The 24445-nt window shown below is 43.5% G+C and overlaps 3 protein-coding genes across 3 annotated transcripts; 2 read left to right on the forward strand and 1 right to left on the reverse strand.

Moving 5' to 3' along the window:
- Positions 1-5435: 5435 nt before the first annotated feature.
- OR2I1 (olfactory receptor family 2 subfamily I member 1) lies at positions 5436-8285 on the forward strand (the record flags this gene model as incomplete). Its single annotated transcript, XM_080937702.1, is given in 5 exon segments — positions 5436-5487; positions 7227-7291; positions 7294-7320; positions 7322-7347; positions 7349-8285. Coding segments are annotated over 5 exon segments (1107 nt in total).
- Positions 8286-9391: 1106 nt separating this feature from the next.
- On the reverse strand, positions 9392-11011 carry UBD (ubiquitin D; the record flags this gene model as incomplete). Its single annotated transcript, XM_080937703.1, is given in 7 exon segments — positions 9392-9406; positions 9410-9521; positions 9523-9590; positions 9594-9612; positions 9614-9711; positions 9713-9853; positions 10994-11011. Coding segments are annotated over 7 exon segments (471 nt in total).
- Positions 11012-23506: 12495 nt separating this feature from the next.
- Positions 23507-24445, forward strand: LOC308436931 (olfactory receptor 2H2-like; the record flags this gene model as incomplete). Its single annotated transcript, XM_080937940.1, has 1 exon — positions 23507-24445. One exon carries the CDS (start codon positions 23507-23509, stop codon positions 24443-24445), a length of 939 nt encoding a protein of 312 aa, XP_080794066.1.

Consider the following 24445-nt stretch of genomic DNA (forward strand, 5'->3'; position numbering starts at 1 on the left):
CTAAACAAGCAGAAGTCTGAATTAAATGTGCTGTGCTAGGTTAGAAATCGAATCTAGGTGCTCTTATCCTCCTGAGGATCCCCTGCTTCTGGTAGCAGAATAGCTCACAAAGAACAAATCCCCTTCTCCACCATCACTGCTAAAGGATCTTGAACTCGACATATTTAAGTATGTCCACTTGATTCTGTGGCAAACACCAATCATGATAGGTAACAAAGTTCTAAATCTATTCTTTCTGATTCTAGACAGGTGAGAAGAAAGGTTTGTGTTCATTGTGTTCACATCGACTTCCAGCAAACTATAGACATTTGAAAATTATGACGCAAGGTCTGTGCAATGACAGCATCATAGCCAGTGAGGGTTATCCAAGGCACAGTTATTGATAACCAAAAGTTAGGACTCAGGGCGGACCTGTCTTACAGCAATTAAGGTTCACCAGAAATTTTTAAAATTCAGATGATGCCTTTTTCCAGAACAAAGTGTTTTTTCCTTCTCTCTCTCTCTCTCTCTCTCTCTCTCTCTCTCTCTCTCTCTCTCTCTCTCTCTCTCTCTCTCTCTCATCGGTGAGCTGCACCTAAGCATCCAACCTCTAATTTGGAAACTCCTCTGAGACAGCAATCTCAGATCAATGCCTGGATATCCCACCCTGAGAGAGTGTAGCTCCTCAGCATGGGCGCTGTTAGAATACAGCTACTTGAAATAGTAGGTCTACAAGTCAGTCATGAGCCTTAAATCATCAGTTTGGCTATCTGATCAAGTGAGGAATGCCTCTCCTAAAGATTAATGAAATCCTTCCCTTTGTACCATGATTCATTTTTTACTTGAATGTGTTCAAAAGATTCATTGCCTAAACCATTAGCTTAGCAGGAAGAGCTGGAAAACGAACAGACTGATGCTAAAAATTAAAATATCTGTCAACTCTAATTCTGTCTTTGCTCCCATTTACCCAGTGAACAAGCTAACGTGTCATGAGAGGCCTCGCCTTCTTACTTCCCAAGGTTCTTTTGACCTTTCCTAATGACCTATATGGGGGATAGAGAGTTTGAATTTTTACTCTGCACTAAGACAGTCCATACTCAACTGATTGCACATATCTGGAGTAAGGCAGGGGAGCCTGTGGTAGTGAAACCAATACCTCAAAATTATCGACCTGTTAGGACACCAGCAACATCAGCACCAGAGAACCTACACGTGCAAATTATCACGCGACTCAAGAATTCTGTGGGCACAACCCAGATAGACTCAGAGGAGTACTTCCCTAAGTTTCAGTGAGCTCAACAGAGTTCCGCTGTGCTTCGGGATCTGAGCGCCCTCCGGAGCTGCATCGTTTAGGCCACATGGTGGCAACATGAACCACAAAAGCTGTCGTAGCATCGTTTAACCACGTGGTGGCAGCATGCGTCCACCATACTGGAGGTGAAGCCTGCTTTCTTAGTGCTGAAAAAGGAGGCGGACTCTGCTCTTTTTTAACTCTTCTGTTACTCTTGAACGTTGAGGTAAATTTTTTTGTAAACAATAGCTTTAAATAAACCCAAAAAATAGTACAACAAAGTGAGTTTAACCAAAATAAGTCATCTAAGAGAAAAGACCCTTTCCACCAACCACACGTTTAACACTGTCCTTTCCTCCTGTGGCTAAACAAGTCACAGCAGAATGTCTGAGTTCATTCAGACCCTGAGACTCTCCACTGACGTTCATTAAGCTCTGAGGAAGAAGAAACTCTCTCCTCAACCATCAGTCTGTCCCGTTTCTTGTCTGCCCAGGTCCCACAAAAGACAAGAAATGCTTCTGGTTTTGCTTTTATTTTCTGATCACTCCGATGTTTTAAATGAGCAAACGATTCTATACCTCATCAGCTTTCATAGGAGCTGAGACTTATTTTGGGTAAAAAGACAGTTTGAGAACACTGGCCACCACAATGGAGGTTTGATTCTAAATCCCAACCAAAGCGAGTGTTTTACTCTGTTTCTACAGAAAGTAGGTGATCCCAGGCTTTGCTACAAGCTCATATATGACTTAGGTTGCTGTATACCAGAAGCCAGGAAGGCGGAGAAAATAGGGAAGTAGGAGTGATAAAGAGAGAGGAAAGGGCCTGAGGGGACAGGGGTGGGTGACTAGATCTTCTCACGCTGCCAAATCCAGTCTCTATTTTGTTCTTTTACACACTGAAGCTGCCTTGCTGGAGTTCCCTGTACAAATTGCAGGCAGCTGCATCAACAAAGGGTTTCTTGGGGCTGGAGAGATGGTTCAGTGGTTAGAGCACTGACAGCTCTTCTAAGAGGTCCTGAGTTCAATTCCCAGGAACCACATGGTGGCTCACAACCATCTGTAATGGGATCTGATTCCTTCTTCTGGTGTGTCTGAAAGACAGCTACAGTGTACTCGCATACATAAATAAATCTTTTTCTTTAAAAAAAAGGAGTTTCTTGTCCTCCACCAGTTTCTTGCTGCTGCTTCTCCAGAGGGAAGAAGTAAGTTTCATGGGCCTTATAAGTCTCCTGGTATGCTCCATAATGTGATGGTGCCATCTTAAGAAACAGCTACACTATGTGTAGGACATACATATTCAGATGACTTTTGCCCCTGCCCTTGAAAGTCTGCTGTCAGGCTAAAGTTAAACCTCCCATCCTGTCTGTGAGTTTTTCCCCAGCCACAACCAAACAAACACAGGTAATGGACCAAATTGGAGTTTAATTTAAATTCGGTAGTAATTTAACCAAGAAAAGGTGAAAATATTGCTTAGGGCTCACCAAGAGAGTAATTGTCATTTTTAAACCTTTTGTTACATTTGTTTTCCTGCGTGTGCACTGGTAGTGGAGTGTGAGCATGTGTGTGCTGTGACAAAGGTGTGGACGACCGTGGACGACTTGCAGGAGTCAGTTCTCTCCTTCCACCATGTCATTTCTGGGTACGGAATTCAGATGGTTAGACTTGGTGACAAGGACCTCTACTAATAAGCCATTTCACCAGCCCCAAAAAAGTAACTATAATGGCAGAAAGCAATCTGGACTGAATGTGGAGAGAGATGAAGACATGAGGGAGATAGGGGACTACAGAAATTTTTCCAGATGGCTGGAGAAGAAAATGGAAGGAAAGGGGGAAAGTTTTCATTTTTCGTGGATAATGACTCACCAAAATTTATAGAGGGAGTAGAGAATAGATCACATGCAAAATATTCAAGAATAAAGATGAGTCAAAGGGACTTAGGGGGTTAACAGCGAACAGGAGAGGTGGCAGGTGACAAAGCCAATGGCATGAGCCAGAAGTCTCATGTCTCATGAGGGTGAGATCAGCACAAGGAAATGTGCTCCTAATCCCAGCCTTCCGGAGCTTGGGCTAAATCGTAAAATGCTGTCACTTTTTTCAAAGTGGCCTCAATCTGAAGTAACCCCAGTAGATTAAGGGATTAAGGCTGGTCTGCAGACAGAGATTTGCTGAGGGTCAGCAAGTCAACCAATGAATGAGGAAAATAGAAATATTCATCACTGGAGAATATGCTTCCTCTTGGCTCCACACCCTGCCAGAAACACAGTGCCCTGAAGGGATAGTTACTCCAGGGTATCCTCGGCCAGTCCCTCAGAGAATGTCTCTCTGGACACTCCCATGGAGAGTACTAATTATGGGAGTGGGACAAAGATTCCCCAGAGCTGACTCCCCTCTTCTAAGAAGGCAAGTAAATTCCTCTGTTTCCTCTCTAGTGAGAGATGTCATCATTCTTCCTTTCTCCCATTAGATTTTAGAAGGATGTTTTCAGAACTGTCACCAACTAATGTTAATTGGCTACCATCACAAGACTCAAGCTTTTGCCCTGTGTGTGCCTCATAGGACTGTCCAGTAACCACCTCCACCTTTGCTTCTGTATCCCCACTCCACAAACTTATGTATCTTTCTTCCAAACCACTGACTTTTTTTTCTCCAATGAACAGGATGGCACCCACCCCTTGTCTTCTTTCTAGTGCCTGGCTCTGATCTCGGGTACTCCTTCCAGCAACCAATACAGTCAAGTATTTGTGTCTCTTGTTCATCTTTCCCTCCATCATGTCAAACTCACAGAATCCAGAACACGAGCAAGACACCAACATAAACTTGTCTAGAAGTGGAAACCTGGGGTTAAACATGAAGGTAAGTTTATTACAGTGCCCTAAGAATAAATGGTTCCATAGCTCAGGATGTGTTCTAGAAAAAGCAAGGGAGGTTTTAAGACATGTTGTTCAATTTATATCACATTTGCCTTCTGAAAAAACAGTGATGTGTGTGTGTGTTAGAACTAGGTTCTTAGGGGTTTGTGCATAACACGTAGACATTGTCTATGAAATTTTACTAGTGTGTGCCCGTTTTCATGCCTGAAGGTAAATGTTTTAGGACTTGACTAGATGTGCTGATATATGGTTATGAAATCCCAATACTGAAGAATTTCACTTTTTGCAGTTCGACAGCTCTAGCCACCACTACTTCATAAAGTTTATTGCCAGGTCTTACATTTCATCCATGTTACAATGCTATAATGTTGTCTAAAAATTAAGATGGAATTTTTTATGTCCCTTTATCTTCCACACTCTGGCATAAATAGAACCTGTGAAGCCAAGACCTTGGAACTAATCAGGTTTGAGTCAAAATCTTTTATCATTTATAAATGATTTGACAGCTGATACATTTAATTTTGATCCCCTCCCTACTCTGCCTGATTTTCAATCGAGGAAATATTAAAGTTAATACATAAAGGAAAGTGAGTCATCACATTAAGTCTATCACTGCTCATATCCTGGAACTTAGGTAGTCCAGAAACGCGTGCGCACTCGCACACACACCCCTGTAGTCTCAGCACTCGGGTGGAGAAAGTAGGGCAATTATGAGCTAGAGGCTAGTTTAGTATACATAGTAATACTCTGTCTTGAAAAGCAAAATAATTTCCAAGGACAGGGATGTGATTCAGTGTGTGACTAGTGGGGATGTATATATATATATACTTATTCAACATGCATGAGACCCCGGTTTCATCTTTCAACACCAGAAAGTATCAAGCAATGAAAACAAAAATGTGTATGCTGGTTTATAACAGGGATGATAACAGTTAATGTTCACCTACTGTGTGCCAGGCACTGTTCAAAACACTCCTGTGTATTTAACTCTTGCTACCAGCTTATGTTTCCATATGAAGAACAGGGGCACAGAGGTGTTAGTTACACGCCCATGGTTACCACTTAGAAAGTAGCAGAATCAAGACTCAAACCTAAGGTGTCTTAAGTCCTGGACCTTGTTCTTATTCACATTGAAACTTAACTCTGACTGATGAGGTAACCGGGGTGTCATATTGGGAAAAGGATTACTTCCTGGACAAACTAAAAGGATTGATTGATAGATTGGGGCTGGAATGCATGCCTCATCATACATGTGGGGGCCAGAGGAAAACTTGAAGGAGCCATTTCTCTTCCACTATGTGGATCCCAGGGATCAACTCAGACCACCAGGAGCAAGTGCCTCTACCTGGTAAGACATTTTGCCAAGCCAGAGGACTGTGGTTCTTTTTAAATTAAAAGCAGTGGGTGTGTTTATAAGTTATGTATATGACATCTATCATAAAACATGTATTAAAATATCTGTAAATTTTATCCATCCCATCAGCCATGATAATTTCTGTATCACCAGATATTGAATTCAGTATCAGTACCTAGAGCCTTGAAACTTGGGTTCTCTTTGTTTCTTGCATTTCTTTTAAATTTGTTAGAGAAACAGAAAAGCCCAAGATAGACCCAAAAAGTCAAATTCCACCATTTACACATGACAAACTTGAGGGAGAACAGTGTGAAGTGATTTCTACATCTCAAATAACCAACCATACACGGTTGTTTTAGCTGAGTTCAGTCCTAGGACTGAGGGCTTCTCATTTCCTGCCTGACAGGAAGTGTTCCTTCCTCTACCAGGCTAGTCTGTGGTGATCCTGAATGTCACATATACAGAAGGAGGTCCTGTGCATTGTAAGCAGCCTCCATAGTTAGACAACAGTATAACATGTCAAAAATTCATAGAGTAGGAGCATAACTCAGTACTGAGAATATGCTGAGCATGCCCAAGAGCCCAATCTTCAGGTCAAGGGAGAAAAAAAAAGAGGCATGATAAACTGTTACCAGATTTATTTGAGCAAACAGCTGTTTCTGAATCAGGCAGAAGTGGTTCGGTGAGCCACAGAGAGAAAACATAGGGAACATTTGATAGGATGGACACAGAAGTAAAACAAAGAAACATCTGCTTGGATGCTGGACATCGTAGCTCATGCTTATAATCCCAGCTCTCTGGAGGCAGACACAAGACAATCAGGAGTTCAAGGTCATACTCTGCTACAAGTAGAACTGAAGGCCAACCTGGGCTTCATGAGACTCTATTGAGAAGAAGGGAGGGAGGGGGAGAGAGAAGCTGGCAGGGAGGGAGGGAAAGAAACCCTGAGGCAGGAAGAGACAAAGGGATCAGGGAGAAGGAAAGATGAATAAAGAAAAAAATACTTGATTGGTTACAGTTACAGAGGAAGGAAAGATGAATAAAGAAAAAATACTTGGTTGGTTACAGTTACCGTATTTGTAGTCCACTGGAAACTCTATAGTTGGATATTTGTTGGCTGCTCCTAAATAGTTGGGATTACATTCTGTTTTTATATAATATAGGTTCTTGCAAAAACATTTCCACTTTGCTTTGCCCATGAAGCTGAGTTAAGGGCACCTGGGAAACCTGACTAACTTTGTCTGCTCAGAGCTCACTTGGCTTTAACTGTTGCATAAACAAAAAAGGTTGCAATGCTGTTCCATCTAGTCTCACCCAAGCTTAACTCTTAGACAATGCCCACTTTTAAGAAAAACAGGGGTCGGGCTCAGAGGGGAATATGATCTTCATATGCACAGTATCTTCATACCTGCCCTTAGGAGGGATATTGAATTCCTTAATTCCTGGAAGGGTAACCGGAACGAGGGACACAGACCTCATTAGCGATAGACTTAGGGCAACTTGATTTTCTAAGTTGTCTCTTAAATGGCTTATCTGTTAAGCAGAGAATCTATCCCCTCTTGAACGACTTGTGAAGGAATACTGGCATGCGGCTATGTAACAAAACTAAAACTTGGGCATGTGCTTCCCTCTCTTGCCAAGTTTATCCCATATTGGGTTTCTTGTTTGTTGTGGATAGTGGTAAGACAGGGTCTTGCTGTGTAGCTCTGGCTGACCTGGAACTCACTATGCAGACCAGGCTGGCCTCGGACTCACAGAAATTTCTGGCCTTTGCTTCCCAGTGCAAGGCCTGCACCGCCTTGTCCTCTAGCATTAAACATTTTTGTCTTGCCCTTCCGAACCTTCTTGGAGTTTCCCCTCAGGCCAACCACAGCTCAGCGGAGCGCTTCCTGCTGCTGGGTTTCAATGACTGGCCCTCTCTGCAGCCCGTCCTCTTCGTGCTGGTCCTTCTCTGCTACCTACTAACGCTGACCGGCAACGCGGCCCTGGTGCTGCTGGCTATTCGCGACCCTCGCCTGCACACACCCATGTACTACTTCCTCTGCCACTTGGCTCTGGTGGATGTGGGCTTCACCACTAGCGTGGTGCCACCGCTGCTGGCCAGCCTGCGCGGCTCAGTGCTGCAGCTACCACGCGCCGGGTGCATGGCGCAGCTGTGTTCATCGCTGGCCCTGGGCTCCGCCGAGTGCGTGCTGCTGGCGGTTATGGCGCTGGACCGCGCGGCTGCCGTATGCAACCCTCTACGCTACACCTCCCTCGCCTCGCCCCTCCTGTGCCGCACGCTGGCAGGAGCCTCCTGGCTCGGCGGCCTGGCCAACTCCGCAGCTCAGACCGCCCTGCTGGCCGCGCGTCCGCTGTGCGCGCCCCGCAGTCTGGACCATTTCATCTGCGAGCTGCCCGCGCTGCTGCAGCTGGCCTGCCGCGGCGGCCGCAGCGCCACCGAGCGCCAGATGTTCGCCGCGCGGGTGGTCATCCTGTTGGTACCTTCGGCGGTCATCCTGGCCTCCTACATCGCCGTGGGCCGCGCAGTCTGGGGCATGCACTCCAGCTCGGGCTGGCGGAAGGCGGCGAGCACCTGTGGCTCTCACTTAACCGCCGTCTGTCTATTTTATGGCTCCGCCACCTACACCTACCTGCAACCCACGCATAGTTACAACCAGGGCCGCGGCAAATTCGTCTCGCTTTTCTACACAGTGGTCACACCCGCACTTAATCCTCTCATCTACACACTGAGGAACAAGGAAGTGAAGGGAGCGGCACTGAGACTCTTGCGGAGTCTGGGGAGGCCATAGGAGGAAGAGTGAAGAAGAAAGAAAGAAAAAAAAGGTCTCAGGGTCCCAGAAATAGGATGCTCATAGTTTTTGTCTTTGCATGAGAATCTGCAAGTTTTGAGCTCGAAGAGTTCTGGGTTAGTAGAGAGATTCTTTTCTCTCATCGGGTAGGGTTTGGATTCTCCTGAAATATATAAACGCACATAAATAGTGATGTGGTAAATGGCTCTTGGGACTTTTTGTAAGAAGGGAGTCAGGATGCAGGAGGGGGCCAGATGCACTCTTAGGAGACTTTGTACCGGCCCTGAAGAACCCACAAGGCGATGATGAGCACCCTGTGCTGACCTTTAGTTTTTCTCCGGGCTTACCATAGACCATAGACCGTGACCATAGACCGTGAAAATTTCCATGGCCTCAGCCATCAAGTGGAGCCTCTCTGGTTAACAAGGAAGTCACGGACCCTACCTTACAGAGATCTCTTCCAGAAACAGGACATGGTTTCCGTTCTTGGGGAGCCAGCCCAGCTAATGAAAACCTAGCCAGGTAACCGAGCCCACTACAGAATGTTGGGTCCGAACAACCACAAAGAATGTCTGCAAATAACAGGCAACCATGCTGGTGTGCCTGGTTAAACTGATAGGATCTGGCTCTTCCCTTCCTTATGCAGAGCTTTGGTTAGGGTTAGATACAACACATGAAGAACGTGCTAGTTTTTCATACCGAATATCTTTAAATAAGAAGATGATGACTAAATTTCCAAATCATTTATTAAGCTACAGACCAGTTATAGTAAGCAATAATATTCCATAACACATTCTTTCTCTATACTCTATAATTAGAACTCAATTTGGCTCAACAATCATTCATTGATCCACTGCCTCTCAAATCCTGGAATTAAGTTTGCACCACACCGGACTAAGGTTTCAGCTTTTGCTCTAATCCATAACCCTGCTAATGAACTATGTTAGAAACACGGAATCACAGGCCTGACAAATATTTTTAATCCACCCAACTCGCCTCAAATCTTCATTTCATTCTCATTAATTTTTTCATATCATCAAGAGATGTGATTTGGCAATAGCTCAAAGGAAATCGGCTTTGAGCTTCTCATCAGCCCATCTCCACAGTCATCCCCCAATGCACTATGGTGTCAGAAAGAGCAAACTGCCATTATTGGTGTAGTCAGCCATGCTCTTTCCATCTTCCAGCCTCTTTCCGTTGCACGTCACAATCTGCTTCTTGGGCGGCACAGCAGTCACACTCTATCATCTCTTTCACCTGGGCCACTGAGCTGGACCTTCGAACTTGGAGGAGGTGCCTTTGCCCCTAGTCACCTGAATCCACCAGAAACGGGCAGCTCTTCATCACTGGGCTTCACCGCCTTTAGGGTGAGGTGGATGGTGGTTTCCTTGTCAATCCCATTAAGATGACAATGTTCTATGGGGCTAGAGGATCTTGGAGTCTAGCAGAAGGATCTGGTCCGTCACAGAGATCATGGTTTTGGACCTAATATGTTCATTTATCTTCTTCACTTTTCCATTCTCAGTGGTGCCAAAGGTCATTAATAGCCATTGCTCTGAATGGACAACCTAAGCAAAGAAAGCCAAGAGAGTTGTCTAAGAATGCCCACCAGTCTCTACTCCCTACTCCCAAGCTTCACTCCTTTGCCTAGTTAGCCCTCGGGTCCCTTCCCAACAATCTGCATCTCTCCCGCTCTTGAAACCTTTAATTTCTATATTATAACCCAAATCAGATTTCCAAGACTTGGCAGCCTCACAGGATGCTGTCAGCCATGACTCACTCTCTGTGGCTAGTTCAGAAAGAACCCTGATTGAGTTGTGCAGTCTACCCTGGTATGTTCTCATGGGTGTTCTCACTCGTTTCTGGTAATGTCCCTGTTGTGGTGATGCTGTGTGCTTAGTGGTGTTAATCTGTGTGTCTTGCATTTTTATATCTACTGTTACAGAATATAAGATTCTCTTTTAATCAGACCAGGATCCCACTCACAGAAAATAGGAACTGCATCTAAGTTTAACTTCGTTTACTGAAGAATTAAGATAAGGAAGAATCAGCCCCGTGAACCTTATGAAAACTTCCCCATCAGGAAATCTTCCCCATCTAGATAGTTCAGGTTCTTCAGTGGAGGTGTTGCCCCGTATTGGACAGTCTTTGATTGGGAGCATATCCCTTTAAGGCAATGTGTTAGTTATGTCACCAACAACAAGAAAAATGAGACTTGTGAAGTTGTCCTTTGAAAAGAGAGAGAAGCTTAAGACTGAGAACTCATGAAGGTTATATCCCTGGTTTCCCACATCTTGCCAGCCACGTGAAGCACAGTGCCCTACCGTTTCTCCTAAGTATGGCTGTTAAATAAATAATCAATAAGTGAATAAATAAATTAATTAAAGCTCTTGCCACCTATTCTCACTCCGGTTTGATCCCTGAGACCTAAGTGGTGAAGGGAGACCACTGACTCCCGAAGGTTATCTCCTGACCCTAACCCTGCATAAACATGCACACATATGATAAATGCATAACAAACTATTTTAAAAGTTTAGTAAGTCAAATGGCCAACCTCTCTTCAGAGTTCCCTCTTCCTATTGTGTAGTTATCAACATCTGCCCTTTCTCCTGAATGTTCCTCTCCCAACCACCTCACCTTCTAGACCACTGCCCCTTCCTGAATTGTGGAAATACTTTCCCTTCCCATTTTACCAAACCCTGACTTACACAGGTGCAGGAAGCCATGTCTGCAGTCAGAGGCCAAGTGAGAAACACGTCCCCATGTCTGCTTATATGTGTGAGTAGTTGGGTTGGAAATCCCCAAGTCTGCTGTGTTGTCCAGTTTAACAACAACTTTTGTTCTTAAGAATTCCTTTAACTTTTGCTGGGGTGGAGTTAGTAATGGGCACTCTTTGTACATAGATTTCCCCCTTAGCCAATCCATTTGTATTCCTAGTTCTGAACACAGAATAGCCATCCTACGATGGGAATTCTTCCCTGGTGGACAATCCCCTTACCTTCTTCCAATCCTGCCTTTGTACTGCCCAGCCACCACTGGTATTGGCTTCCACGAGCTGGCTTGGTCATTTCTTATGCTTGGTAGCCCTCTCTCAATGCCTAGATGAGCCTGGACTGCAGTCAGGACTTGGTGTCCCATGTACCATCTGCTACATGCATTATCCTGTAGAAATATGCTCCCTTCTTTTAACATAAGTTAACATAAGCCATTCCTGACATCTCTCCAGCTCAGAAAACCTTGCTTATAAAATATTTAAATACATACTCACACACACAAAGAGACAGACAGACAGACACTTACTTTGGATTCTTGGTTCTTGAACCTCTAATACATTTCCCAACCTGATTCAGGATCTGCAAACCAAATATACTATTTGAGAACTATCCAAAACCAACAGTTAAATTCTGACCCCCTATTTTTCTCCATATGTACACCACAGTTCCTGGATTTTCCCCCATCTTAACTCTCAGATGCTTCCTCCTCCCTGAAACCAGATACGTGAAGATGCTCTTCTCTCACAGTTGAGAGTTAGTTGAATATTCCAAATTAGACATTGGCTTCTCAGGCAGGACATCCAGTGGGACTAACTTCTAAAATTGTTTATTAAACATGCTTCAGTGCTCCCCCAAAGGATGCTGTAAAATTTCCAAGTTTTGTTTTCTGTATTTGAAGTGGCTATGTACTATCCACTCACTGAAAAGCTTTTTTTCTTTTCTTGATCATGCTTTCCCCTCCCCAATGCCTCCCAAATTTTTCTCTTCATCTTCCTACCCACCCAACTCTATGTTCTTTTTCTGTCTCTCAAACACATACCACCACCCCACACACACACACCAATCCGTCAATGAAAAAGCAAATAAGCAAAAGACCATGATACAAAGCAAAGCAAAACAAACAGAACCAAAAACCTCCAAACAAAGCAAAATAAAGCAAAAAGTCTACAAAATATATCATTAGTTAGTAGTGGGCTACTCCTGGGTAGGCAGCCCCTACCACTGACTGCTGTTCTGTCAGCATTTCCTCTCTCTCTCTCTCTCTCTCTCTCTCTCTCTCTCTCTCTCTCTCTCCAGCTCCTTGTTCTCAATGATTAAAATTGCAGCTTCTGGAATTTTAGCCAACCATTGGACTGAGAACAGGGTCCCCAAATGGAGGACTGAAGGAGCTGAAGGGGTTTGCAACCCCATAGGAAGAACATTACCAACCAACCAGACTCCCCAGAGCTCCCAGAAACTAAACCACCAACCAAAGAGCACACATGGGGAGACCCATAGCACCAGCTGCATATGTAGCAGAGGGTGGGCTTATCAGGCATCAATAGGAAGAGAGGCCCTTGGTCCTATGAAGGCTTGATGCCCCAGTGTAGGGGAATGCCAGGGCAGGGGAGCAGGGGGAAATGGGTGGGTGGGTGGGTGGGTGGAGGAGCACTCTCATAAAGGCAGGGGCATGTGGGATGAGATAGGGGATTCTGGAGGGGAACTGGGAAAAAAGATAACATTTGAAACGTAAGTAAAGAAAATATCCAATTTTTAAAAACAGGGGAAAAAAAAGTTCAGCTTCTGACCTTTAGCTACCACCATTGTCCAATAGGATCTTAGAATTCTGAAGCATCATCAGTCTCCAGCAGAAAATGTCATCTCACATTGAAGGTGAACAGGGTACAGCCTTGCAGTGAGGTAGCAGGGAAAGCCTGGCAGAAGAGAAAGGAGAAGCTGTCACACTTGATCAGCAACAACCTTCTTTCATATTTAAATCCCTATCTGCAGTCTCTACTTTCTTATACATTCATTCAGAATTGTTTGAGCCAGGAGCCCAAGCCCTGCATCCCTAACAAAGTAGGCTTGGCCAATTGTGTCCTCCACATGCCAATAAACAAGTAACAGTGACAAGCAGAGAAAGGAGACATATTCAAAGTGGTCACCCACTTGGCTGAGAGACTCAGGGCTGGAGAGATGGCTGAGAGATTAAGAACCCTGACTGCTGAGATCCTGAGTTCAGAGATTCTGAGTTCAATTCCCTGCAACCTTATGCTGGCTCATATCCATCTGTAAGAGGATATGATGCCCTCTTCTGGTGTGTCTGAATAGTGTACTCATACACTGTATAAAATAAATAAATAAAATAATAAATTATAATATAATTTATATTGCACTTTATAAAATAAATAAACAAATCTTTTGAGAAAGAGAGAGACTCCAAGGAGGTCCCTCAAGTTTATCTTCAGGTCCCTGCCTATAACAAACTAGGCAAACTCATGACAAGGAAGGAGTCTTAGTCAAGCTGTGGTACTGCCCTATCTGGTAGTCTGACAGGTTGTCAGAACTTTCCGGAAGACTGGCACCAGAATCCAGTCTTTCCCTTCTCCCAGCATGAGATTCCTGGGGAAATTAAAATTTGGGTGTTAGGAAGGTCCACTGTTTCAGTAGTCTGGTAGCTAAAAGAAGGGGCATAAATATCTCTTTGGGTATTTTTGTTCCTGCCAGAGGAAGAGCAGATATTAAAATGTTGCTTAAGACTAAACACTATTTTCATCCTTTGGCCTTCCTTGTCCATGACTGTGCCAGCATTTGCAGTCACAGGTAGCAAGAACCCTTGACCAGAGCTGCTGGGAGAGCTCATTGCCAGGTTACCACTCCTAGGTATGACTTTTATTAGGAATGATTTTTTCAGCTGATACTACAGAGCTGGGTAATCAGTAGGTTCAGCTTCATCACTGTGATTCCTCCATTTTCCTGAGAACATAAAGCTCTGTCTTCCCAGCCAGGGAGCATATCCTTCCCTCCAGCACTACCTCAAACACTGTAAGAACACAACAAAGGTAACATCACCTCCAGGAGCCCATCCTCCCCTCTAGTTCTGGGTTATCCTCCCATATTTCTCCTAAAAGCTTCTGAAGTCCATTTCTCCAACAACGGGATCATCTTCTCACCTATCACCCCAGCCATGACTGTTCTAGTTCACCTCCGGCACTGCCCAGCTTCTTATCCGGCACAGAAAGAATACATTAACAAATAATTAAAAATAACAAAGAGATAACATTTAGTGGAAATTTATATTTCTGAGATGGCATAAAATTATTAAACACTATCTCACTGTCTTCATATCCTGGTGAAGTGTTGGTGTTTTCAGGGATAAACAAGACTAACCCAGTACAGTAGTGGGAGGACTAATTAATCCACAAGATCCCAATGTACATCTTTGCTACTCTAGTCCTTGGCTTCTAATCAGATTGTTGCCTTTAAAAGAAGAAAAAAGCAGAGAAAGCATGCACAGCAGGTGGGGGTTTCCAGTATGGAGTGACTTCGAGGGCAAGTCTGAGATGTCCTAAAAAAAGCTACCTCAGTGATTCCCCTACCAGACAAGACAGATTCTGAGAAATGGAGTGTTTCAAGGAACATAAGCAATAAATCTGAACTCTGGCCCCTTCTCTTCCTCCTGCTTCTCTTCCTTTCCACCACTTTATTCTCTTCATCTGATTTCAAAGATTAAAAACACAGCACCAAGAAGACTTGCATGGAGAAGTATTTGTAGATCTCAAAACCAAGCAAACTATCCCAAGAATAGAGAAAAGGGGGAAGTATTCTGAAACTCAGGATATGTTCACCTGACAGAAATGAAGCTGAATCTAAATGCTATGAGTTACTTGAAGGTATTTAAGAGGAATTATGACCCTCAAAGTCACACTGACATTTCCTTGTCTTACATTCAGAGCCAAGCTGCTGCTATTAGCCAAACTTAATGTTGTTTTTTTAAGTCGTTTATTCCTTAAAAGATACAACATGTACTTAATTTTATTATAGGTAATATCATGTTTTAAAACAAATATTCCAGAGTGAAGTTTTCACAGGCTAATTAAATAATATAACATTTTGGACCACATAGCTGTTATGTAAATACATAAAACATAAAAAGGTAAAATTATCCAATGCCTTGGCACATGTTGTTGACTCTCTTTGCCTTAGACATATTGGGTACAAGCTAGAAGATACACAGAGGTTGTGTGCAGCTCAGTGATAGAGATCTTGCTTAATACACAGTCTTTAGGTCTGATTTCCTCCGTGGAAAAACAGTGGTGGGGGAAGAGAAAGTTACAGAGAAAACTGGGTTGGATTCTCTTTGAAAACTGTATTGTAATTTTTTAGCTTTTGTGCTATATTTCTCCACTTACATATAGTCTCATAAATAGTCTATTACTGACCTACATCCCCAACCCTATTCTTGCAAGTAATTCTTATTAAACGGTGGTCTCCAAGCCCTTGTATTCACATGCACACATATACATATACACACATACAATTTTAAAAGATAGTCAGGCACCATGCTAGCTTCAAAATTAAGTAAGCAACCAACAATTCTACCTGACTATGATGCCTATGAACCACAGCCACCAGCATGCCATGATAACCTTTCTAGACCTTTATCCTAAATATTGTTTCTCAGGCAATAGAACCCATTCTTGTGGAAGAGGTCACAGGTACTTTGCAAAAGGCATGTGCTTTGCAAGGGAGTTTCAGTGTAGTCATTCTCTAAGTGTTTTTTGTGATAATTATCATGAAAAACCTTTCACCACAGTTGAACTATTTTTTAAGATGTGTTTATTTTATATATGTGAGTAGACTGTCACTGTTTTCAGACACACAAGAAGAGGGCATCAGATCACATTACAAATAGTTGTGAGCTACAATGTGGTTGCTGGGAATTGAACTCAGGACCTCTGGAAGAGCAGTCAGTGCTCTAAACCACTGAGCCATCTCATTAGCCCCAAGTATTGTTTAAATATGTCAAAAATAAACACTCCAGGTCAGACTTCAGATGTTTGAACCAGCCTAGCTAAGTAAGCCACGCTACACCAGATTTCCTTCTTGCTTCTTGTTTCTTGGCCAGCAGTAGAGCTTGCAGAGTCCCACACTGTCTACCTTGAGAGTAGCCAACAGCTCTCTAGTCAGACTTAAGGCCCATTCAACAAGAACAAAATCATGCATGGTACTGGTAACCTATCCAAGTACCCAAGACAAATGAAGTCATGAATCTTGGAGGGAAACCTACAACAACTGCTTTACTAACCCATAATAATCCTTAACTACAGTCTAAATATTTGTCTTATACCCACAGATAACTGCAGTCCTCGTGCCTCATCCAAGAAGCTTCTCTTTGCAACAGATGAGACAATCACAGAAAACTACAACCAATCAGCAGGCAGAGTTGTGGAGTCTGAAGTCCCAGTGGATGCAGCTACTAAATAGTTCCTATAACCTAGGATGAAGGAACTTGGCAGCAGAAGGGTCAGGGAGGTTATAAGAGCCAGAGGACCAGGGAATGTGTCTCCTAGTAGTGTAAGAATCTATACGCATAATATTTCATCAACAGGACTGCCTAAACATGAGCTGAACAAGGACAATAATAGACATGTCAAAGTAAACAGAATGACAAAGCCTCAACCTTGCACAAAGAACTACAAACAATTCTGAGAGTGGGAAAAATAGTCTTCCCTGGGAAAAAGCACCAAGTAGTTATTGAATACCAAATGGTCACCCCCAAAAACTTACATATAAGTAACATTGTAGAGACTGAGAAAGCTATATTAAAAGTGTTTCTATCGACTGAAGGAAGGGCCAACTGGGGACGGCCCCACCTGAGTATCCATCATGTCTGCAGACACCAAACCCAATGCTGTTGCCATGCCAAGAGATACTTGTTGACAGGAACCTAATGTTGCAGGTCTTGAGGAAGTTCAGCCAGCAACTGACCAATGCAGATGTGGATTCCTGGAGCCAACCATCAGACAGAGCTTGAGGACCTTGGTGTGTCTAGGGAAAGTACTGGAGGAGTGGAAGGGATTACAACCTCATTAGAAGAACAACATAGGCTGGCCTGACCACCCAGTTCTCCCAGAGTCTAGACCACCAGCCAAGGAGTGCACCTGGAGGGATCCATGGCTCCAGGTACATATGTAGCAGAGGATGGCTTTGCCTGACAGCAATAGGAGAAGAGGCTCTTGGTCCTGGGGAAGATTGATACCCTAGTGTAGCTGGATGCTGGAATAGTGAGGAGGGAGAGTGTGGGTGGGTAGGGGAGCACTCTCATACAGACAAAGGGTAGGGAGGAGGGTAGATGTAGGATGGGGGGCTAGTGGAGGGGTAACTGGGAAATGGGATATCATTTGAGATATAAACAAATGGAATGATTAATGATAAATAAATAAATAAATAAATAGAATGCACTAATTAACTTATTTTTAAAATGTCCCTATCATATTGAACATGGAGAAAGGAATCAGCCACAGGTTTAAATAACTCTATTTTTGCCTCTTTAGTTTCACTCTTTCCTGTAAGAACTTGGATTCCAGGAAGGACAGGACCAAGAGATAAATATCTTTATAGAAAGAAACTAAAACTACTTTTATGTTACAGCAAGCCTTGTAAACAGCCCCAGGATGAGATCATGCTCTGAATGAGGGCAGCACCTAATTCTGAGACAACAGGTATCACCATGTGAAAGAACTGAACAGTTTCTCCTGAGCCCCTGGCAGAATCAGGCCTGGGATATGCTCACCTCCTCCGACACTGTATCCCAAATCCTGCTTTGTTTCTCTTTTCTATAAAATTTCAAAGTTCCTGTCAGCTTAAAGGCTATTGTTCTCCCCGTTGTAACCACAGTGAATACATCCCTTTCTGCCCTCCACCCTTTCGTAATTCCTTGATTGGCATATTGGGAGGTAGACAAGATTAGTTTATCAGAACCCGCAGAACTGGACTTTTTTGCACTAAATCCCTCCTCCCAGTAATGAATGTTCTTAATTTATAAAAGAAGAAAATATGTATGTATTATGTATGTACACATGTATGTATTATGCATATATGTATGATAAAACTACCATGTAATACCTCAAAAGGAAGATATTGCCCATCACTTGCCTGAATTATGAGATTGAGAGACTTATCACATGCTCTGTCCTACTGTTGGGGTTTTGGAATTCTTCCAGCCTGTACACGCTTTACTCAAGTTAGATGGATAGGTGGATGAATGGGTAGGAGGAAGACAGAAGAATAGAGGGAAAGATGAAGAGAAAGGGGAGAGAGAAATCAAGAGGAAGATTGGAAGGAGGGAAAGGAGAGAAGGCAAAGGAACTTAGGTGAGAAAAATGCTTATGAGGCTTTTATGCTTCCAGAGGCAGGGTACTATTACTAGTGACATTGAAGACGAAGAAATGAAGGCCAGAGAGGAAAAACAGTTCTGGAAAGTATTGCTAGAAAACATGGGGGCTGAGATAGGAACCCAGGCAGCAGGCTGAAGAAGCCACCCACTAACTTCAATCCTTCACAACACTCATGCTGGGGAAGCCTTTCCCTTCAGAGTTGTAGCATTTATAGTCACAGAAAAGAGACCCATAGTCTAGCCTCTAATTGATGGCCAGGCAGAGTTGTGGACTAACACGGACTCCCTCCTTTCTCACCATTCACTCTTTCTCTAATGATCCCCTTTCACTGAATTCCTCCTTCCACCTCCCCTCCTCCTTCAACACCCCATCCCCATCTCCACCCCCCTTCCCCTCCCCCTCTTCCACTCTCTAGAATCATTTATTTATTTTATTTATATAAGTACACTGTAACTATCTTCAGACACACCAGCAGAGGGCATCATATCCCATTACAGATGGCTGTGAGCCACCATGTGGTTGCTGAGAATTGAACTCAGGACCAATTAGTGTTCTAACTGCTGTGTTCAGAACAGTTAGTGTTCTTAACCGCTGAACCACCTCTCCTCTTTCTTTTATAAATGCTTCGGGTCCAGCCCAAGGGGAAGGAGTGATTGAGATTTATATAAGATTCATCATCTTATGTAAATATACACAAAAGATTCTTAAAACCAAAATCCATGTGGTAATTCACACCTATACCTCTAGCACCCAAGAATATTCTAGCCAGAGCCAAGAATATTCTGCAAGCTCAAAGCCAAACTGACTTACACATCAATTCTCAAACCACTCACGGCTACCTAGTAAGAATAAGAATTTCAGAAATAAAATAAAGAGCCTACAACTTTCAACTCAGCAACGTATTTTTTACACCCTTTTCCATGCTATCCCAGGAAATATTTTTTCTTGGATTTCAACAAAGATTATTGGGGTTGTGTGGGAGTTGCCACAGCCATGCATCACATGATGTAATGTCGGTCTCCAATAAACCAGATACACTGTGGGCATCTTGTTATTAAGCTTTTAAGAAAACTGTGCGTGTTTAGTTTGTATAGCTACACTATATTTTGTTTACACATAATTTAATCATGTAATGATACATTTCTCAAAATGTATCCCATATTCTTAAGAGACACATAATTGAACTTCGTGTGGTACCGGGATCAAACCCAGGTCCTGATTTATGCTGGGCGAACACTCTGTCAATGAGCTGTGCTCACACTGTATTATATTTTATTTTCAAAACTTTGTCCTCCACCAATGAGCCTAGGAAGAAGGGGGAAACATTGCAAAATCGCAGGGTGATAAAAAGATGTTTGTATATTGTCTTTGTTAAAAGCAGATCACCGCAGAAGCAGAATCTCCCCCATGGCCCAGTAACATAACGTAGCTGAGGACAGCTGTGGATGAGGTCCACGACAAACTTTAAAACTTACTTAAAACAAGTCACCCAGTTCTCTGATATAAAAAGGATAATCTAACACCCTTTTCTGGCCTCCAAGGGTACCTACATATATGGGCTATACACTCAAATACACATTGAATGAAAACAGATTTTTTTTTTAATTTAAAGAAGCAGAGGGAAGTTTGTAGAGTGATGGGAATGTTTTTGTTGATTGAGGCTGTCAAAATATACCAAACTACACACTTAAAATCTGAACTTTTAATTATTCATAAACTATATCTCGATATCTATATCTAGGTGTTCATTCATATTTGTGTGTGCGGCGCATGCTGGAGCACACTCATGTGGAAGTGTATGTGTATGTGTGTATGTGGAGGTCAGATATCAACATCTTGGGTCAACTTCATTTACCAACTACCCTAGTTGTTCTTCTGCTTGGTGGTGGTAGTGGGGTAGTGGTGGCTTGGTTTTTGTTTATTTGTTTGTTTGTTTTAAGACATCCTCATTGACATGGTGCACAGATCAGATAGGCTAGTTGGCCAGCAAACCTTGCTGGTTTGCTATCTTCCCCTCCCCAGAACTGGGATTGTAAGTAAGCATGTGCCTGATATATGTATGTGTATGTGTATATATATATATATATATATATATATATATATATATATATATATTTAATATGGCTTCTGGTGCAAAACATAACCCTCAAGCTAGTCATTCAAACACTTTGCAAAATGAGTTTTTTCCCCAGCCCTTTCTGCTGTACTTTACCGAGAGAGAGAGAGAGAGAGAGAGAGAGAGAGAGAGAGAGAGAGAGAGAGAGAGAAGAATATGATACTTAAGTGTGGAGTGGGTTGAAAGGAGATGAGAGAAAAGGATAGGATAATCAAAAGAGTCATGGGGATAAAGCACTGCCATTGTACTGCCGGTACAATGGTAACATTTGTTTAATCCCAGGAGATGAACCTCCTAAAATATTTCTTCTAAATCCCCCGCTTCACTCAGAATCATCGGCTAATTAACTGTCTGTGGGCAGAGGCCCCAGAGTCCTGGCAGAGCTGATGAGCATGTTGTGTCCCTATGGGATGGAAGTCCAGGGAGCCCTCTCAAGGTGCCATCTCCAGGGTCCCCAAAATGAGACTAACTTCCTGGACTATGGCAGACTGTTGGTGGTGTGGTACAGTGCATGTAGATCTATGGGAGTCGGTCTGCTCTGGTTCAAGTCTCAGCTCAGAGTATACTGTCCTGACTAAGGTACTTAACCTGTGTGTATCCATCACTTTACCTGACATCAAGGGGAACATGCAGTACTCATATCCAGACAATGCCACTGATGCAGAGTGCTCTGGGGACTTCAGGATGGCATTCCCATCCACAATATGCTGAGCTAACACCAGTGCTGTCAAAGGGGCACAAGCCATCGATGTGCTCTCACTTTTCATGCTGCGAAGATCAAGTTCAGGCTCCATTCAGGCCAGAAGCTCCTCATCATGGGGAAACCTCCCCTGCCAAGGAGTGAGAAGAATCTGATATGACCACGGTAAGTCCTGGGGTTTTTCTTCTGTACTCCAGCAAAATCCTACATGTCTTAAAATGTGGGGCCATGTCTGGCACACATTGTACTGAGTGCTTGGTCTACAGAGCAAGTTCCAGAACAGCCAGGACCACACAGAGAAAACCTGGCTTAGACAGACAGACAGACAGGCTGAGAATGTATCCATGAAAATGGAAATAACTAGAAGACTGTCAAGTAATATTTGGGGTTTGGTGGCTCAGAATTGGATCGGGTAAAGGGGCAGGGGGAAGTTTTGAGCACAAAACAACAGGAAGACAGTCAAAGGATAATGAGGACATGGAGGAGCTGGAAAATAATTCACTCAAAGTGACCAGGACAATAGAGAGCCGGGGACACAGGAAAGATACTTTAGAGTTCGTAGATAAAAATCCCTTGAAGAGCTTTTTAGTAACACAGGACGTACTAAAGACAGCACAGGAGAATTTAATATAAGTAATCTAAATAAGAGTGGTTGCCTCTTAAAAGATAGGAAATGGGTGTGGCCAGGAGAGTCATGCAAATGGTTTCTATGCCTTTTGCGAAAATTATAACAATAAAGCATTTAAAATTCAGAATCTTCCTTCAGAGAAAGAAAAAAAATGGGAGGAAAAGGAGTAGGCAGAAAGAGACTCAGAGTTAAACTGGAAAAGGAAAGATGGAACAGAACCTCAAAGCACAAAAGAAGGGACTTTTGAGGAGGCACTGGCCCCACGAATCAGCCTGCAGGGACTGCCTCTCAGATATCACAGTAACTGTCACAGCCTGCCACCTCCAAGGTGAGCTTCAGTGCCTCATCCCCTCCTTCTCAACAGTAGCATCATCTCCTGCAGGATGCATTGCTGTTCTCTATGGCTCTGTCTCTCGCACACATTACTTCATGGCTTTTAGTCTTGGGGTCCTGTGATTATGTTCAATGTCCTCCTGGCTTTCAAGACCACTCAACTTCCCAGCCTGTGAGCTCTGCCACACAGGGTGTTCACATTGTCCAATATTCAAAAGATGATCCCTTAGCTCAGTGCCTTAGCCACTACGGAAAATGGGGACAAACAGGAGAAATGTTCAGAGTATGTCAATTTTCACTGGATCCTATGCAAAATTTCATAGTTGATAAAGACCATTATTGGAACAACAAATTATGAATATGGGCTATATGTTAGATAATAGTAAGCTATTTAAATTCAATTACTGTATTGATATTCAATTTTGTAGCAAGTCACACTCACAGCTCCCCCCCCCCCCTTGAGCCAGCCCAGAGCTGGGATTCCAAGTCCTTGAGGAACTGTGTCATTACAGAATTAGACAAGAATTGTCGTAGAACCAGTGCGGTGTTTATCTTGGCTTGTTCCATATTTGTGAGATAAAATGTTGAGGACAGACCTTTCTGAACGAAGAGAAGGCAGTTGCTTTTTTTTTTTTTTTTTTTTAGTAAGCTCCACATCATACTGCCTCGAGTGTTCCTGTCATTTCTGATAAAGAAAAAAATAAGTTAACTGATCTTTCTGGAAATTGAATTATTTCACATAAGGGGAAAGAAATCTCTGCCACATCAGTCTCTGAGTGAATCTCCTGAAAAAGTACATCAAAGGCCAAATACGAGCCATCAACAAACCATGGCAACACTTAGAAAGTGAGACCAATGCTACACTAATGTTTAGCATCAAGCCACTGATCCAACAACACAGTTCCTTATAACTAATAATACTCATAAAGAACAAAGTCAATAGTTGTAGTGTTCAGACCATACATTGTACTCAATGAACGTTTGTTGAAACATTGAAAACTAACTGATCAGTGAATTCATGTATTTCATCAGCCTCCTTTGTGCTCAGCCAAGAAGTCAGAAGTACCAGAGGAAGAATCCACCATTTTCCCTGACATCCCTGGCTTCCTCACAGCCACTAGAAAACATTGGACCAGAAGAACAGGGAAAAGGAGGAAGGACTCTTAGAGAGTAGAGGGAGAAGAGAAACACCCACTTCACATGTTTTTACAAGTATGCAGAGAGAGCTTTTACAAAATAAATTAAAATACATTGTCTAACAGTATCATCCTGCCAACTACACACAGAGACCATGGTCAACCAGAGCTCCCCTGTGGGCTTCCTCCTGCTGGGCTTCTCTGAGCACCCACACCTGGAAAAGGTTCTCTTCGTGGTCGTCTTGTGTTCCTACCTCCTCACCCTCCTGGGAAACACACTCATCCTCCTGCTGTCCACACTGGACCCCAGGCTCCACTCTCCAATGTACTTCTTCCTCTCTAACCTCTCCTTCTTGGACCTCTGCTTCACCACAACCTGTGTCCCCCAGATGCTGTTCAACCTCTGGGGCCCCACAAAGACCATCAGCTTCCTGGGATGCTTTGTCCAGCTCTTCATCTTCATGTCCTTGGGAACAACAGAGTGCATCCTCCTGACAGTGATGGCCTTTGACCGCTATGTGGCTGTCTGCCAGCCTTTACACTATGCCACCATCATCCACCCCCGCCTGTGTCGGCAGCTGGCAGCTGTGGCCTGGGCTATAGGTTTGGTCCAATCCATAGTTCAGACACCACCCACCCTCAAACTGCCTTTCTGTCCCCATAGGCAGATAGATGACTTTTTGTGTGAAGTGCCATCTCTAATTCGACTCTCTTGTGGGGATACCACCTATAATGAGATCCAGATGGCTGTTGCTAGTATCTTCATTGTGGTTGTACCTCTGAGCCTCATCCTTATCTCTTATGGTGCCATAGCCAGGGCAGTGCTGAGGATAAGCTCTGCAAAAGGGCGCAGGAAAGCTTTTGGGACCTGCTCTTCCCACCTCATTGTGGTCACCCTCTTCTACAGCTCGGTCATCGCTGTCTACCTGCAGCCCAAAAATCCCTATGCCCAGGAGAGGGGCAAGTTCTTTGGTCTCTTCTATGCAGTGGGCACCCCCTCACTCAACCCTCTTGTATACACCCTGAGGAACAAGGAGGTAAAGAGAGCATTCTGGAAGCTGCTAGGGAAAGATGGGGACTCTGAGGAGAGCTGA

The sequence above is a fragment of the Micromys minutus genome (assembly GCF_963924665.1).
Source record: "Micromys minutus genome assembly, chromosome: 25".
Lineage (NCBI taxonomy): Eukaryota > Metazoa > Chordata > Mammalia > Rodentia > Muridae > Micromys > Micromys minutus.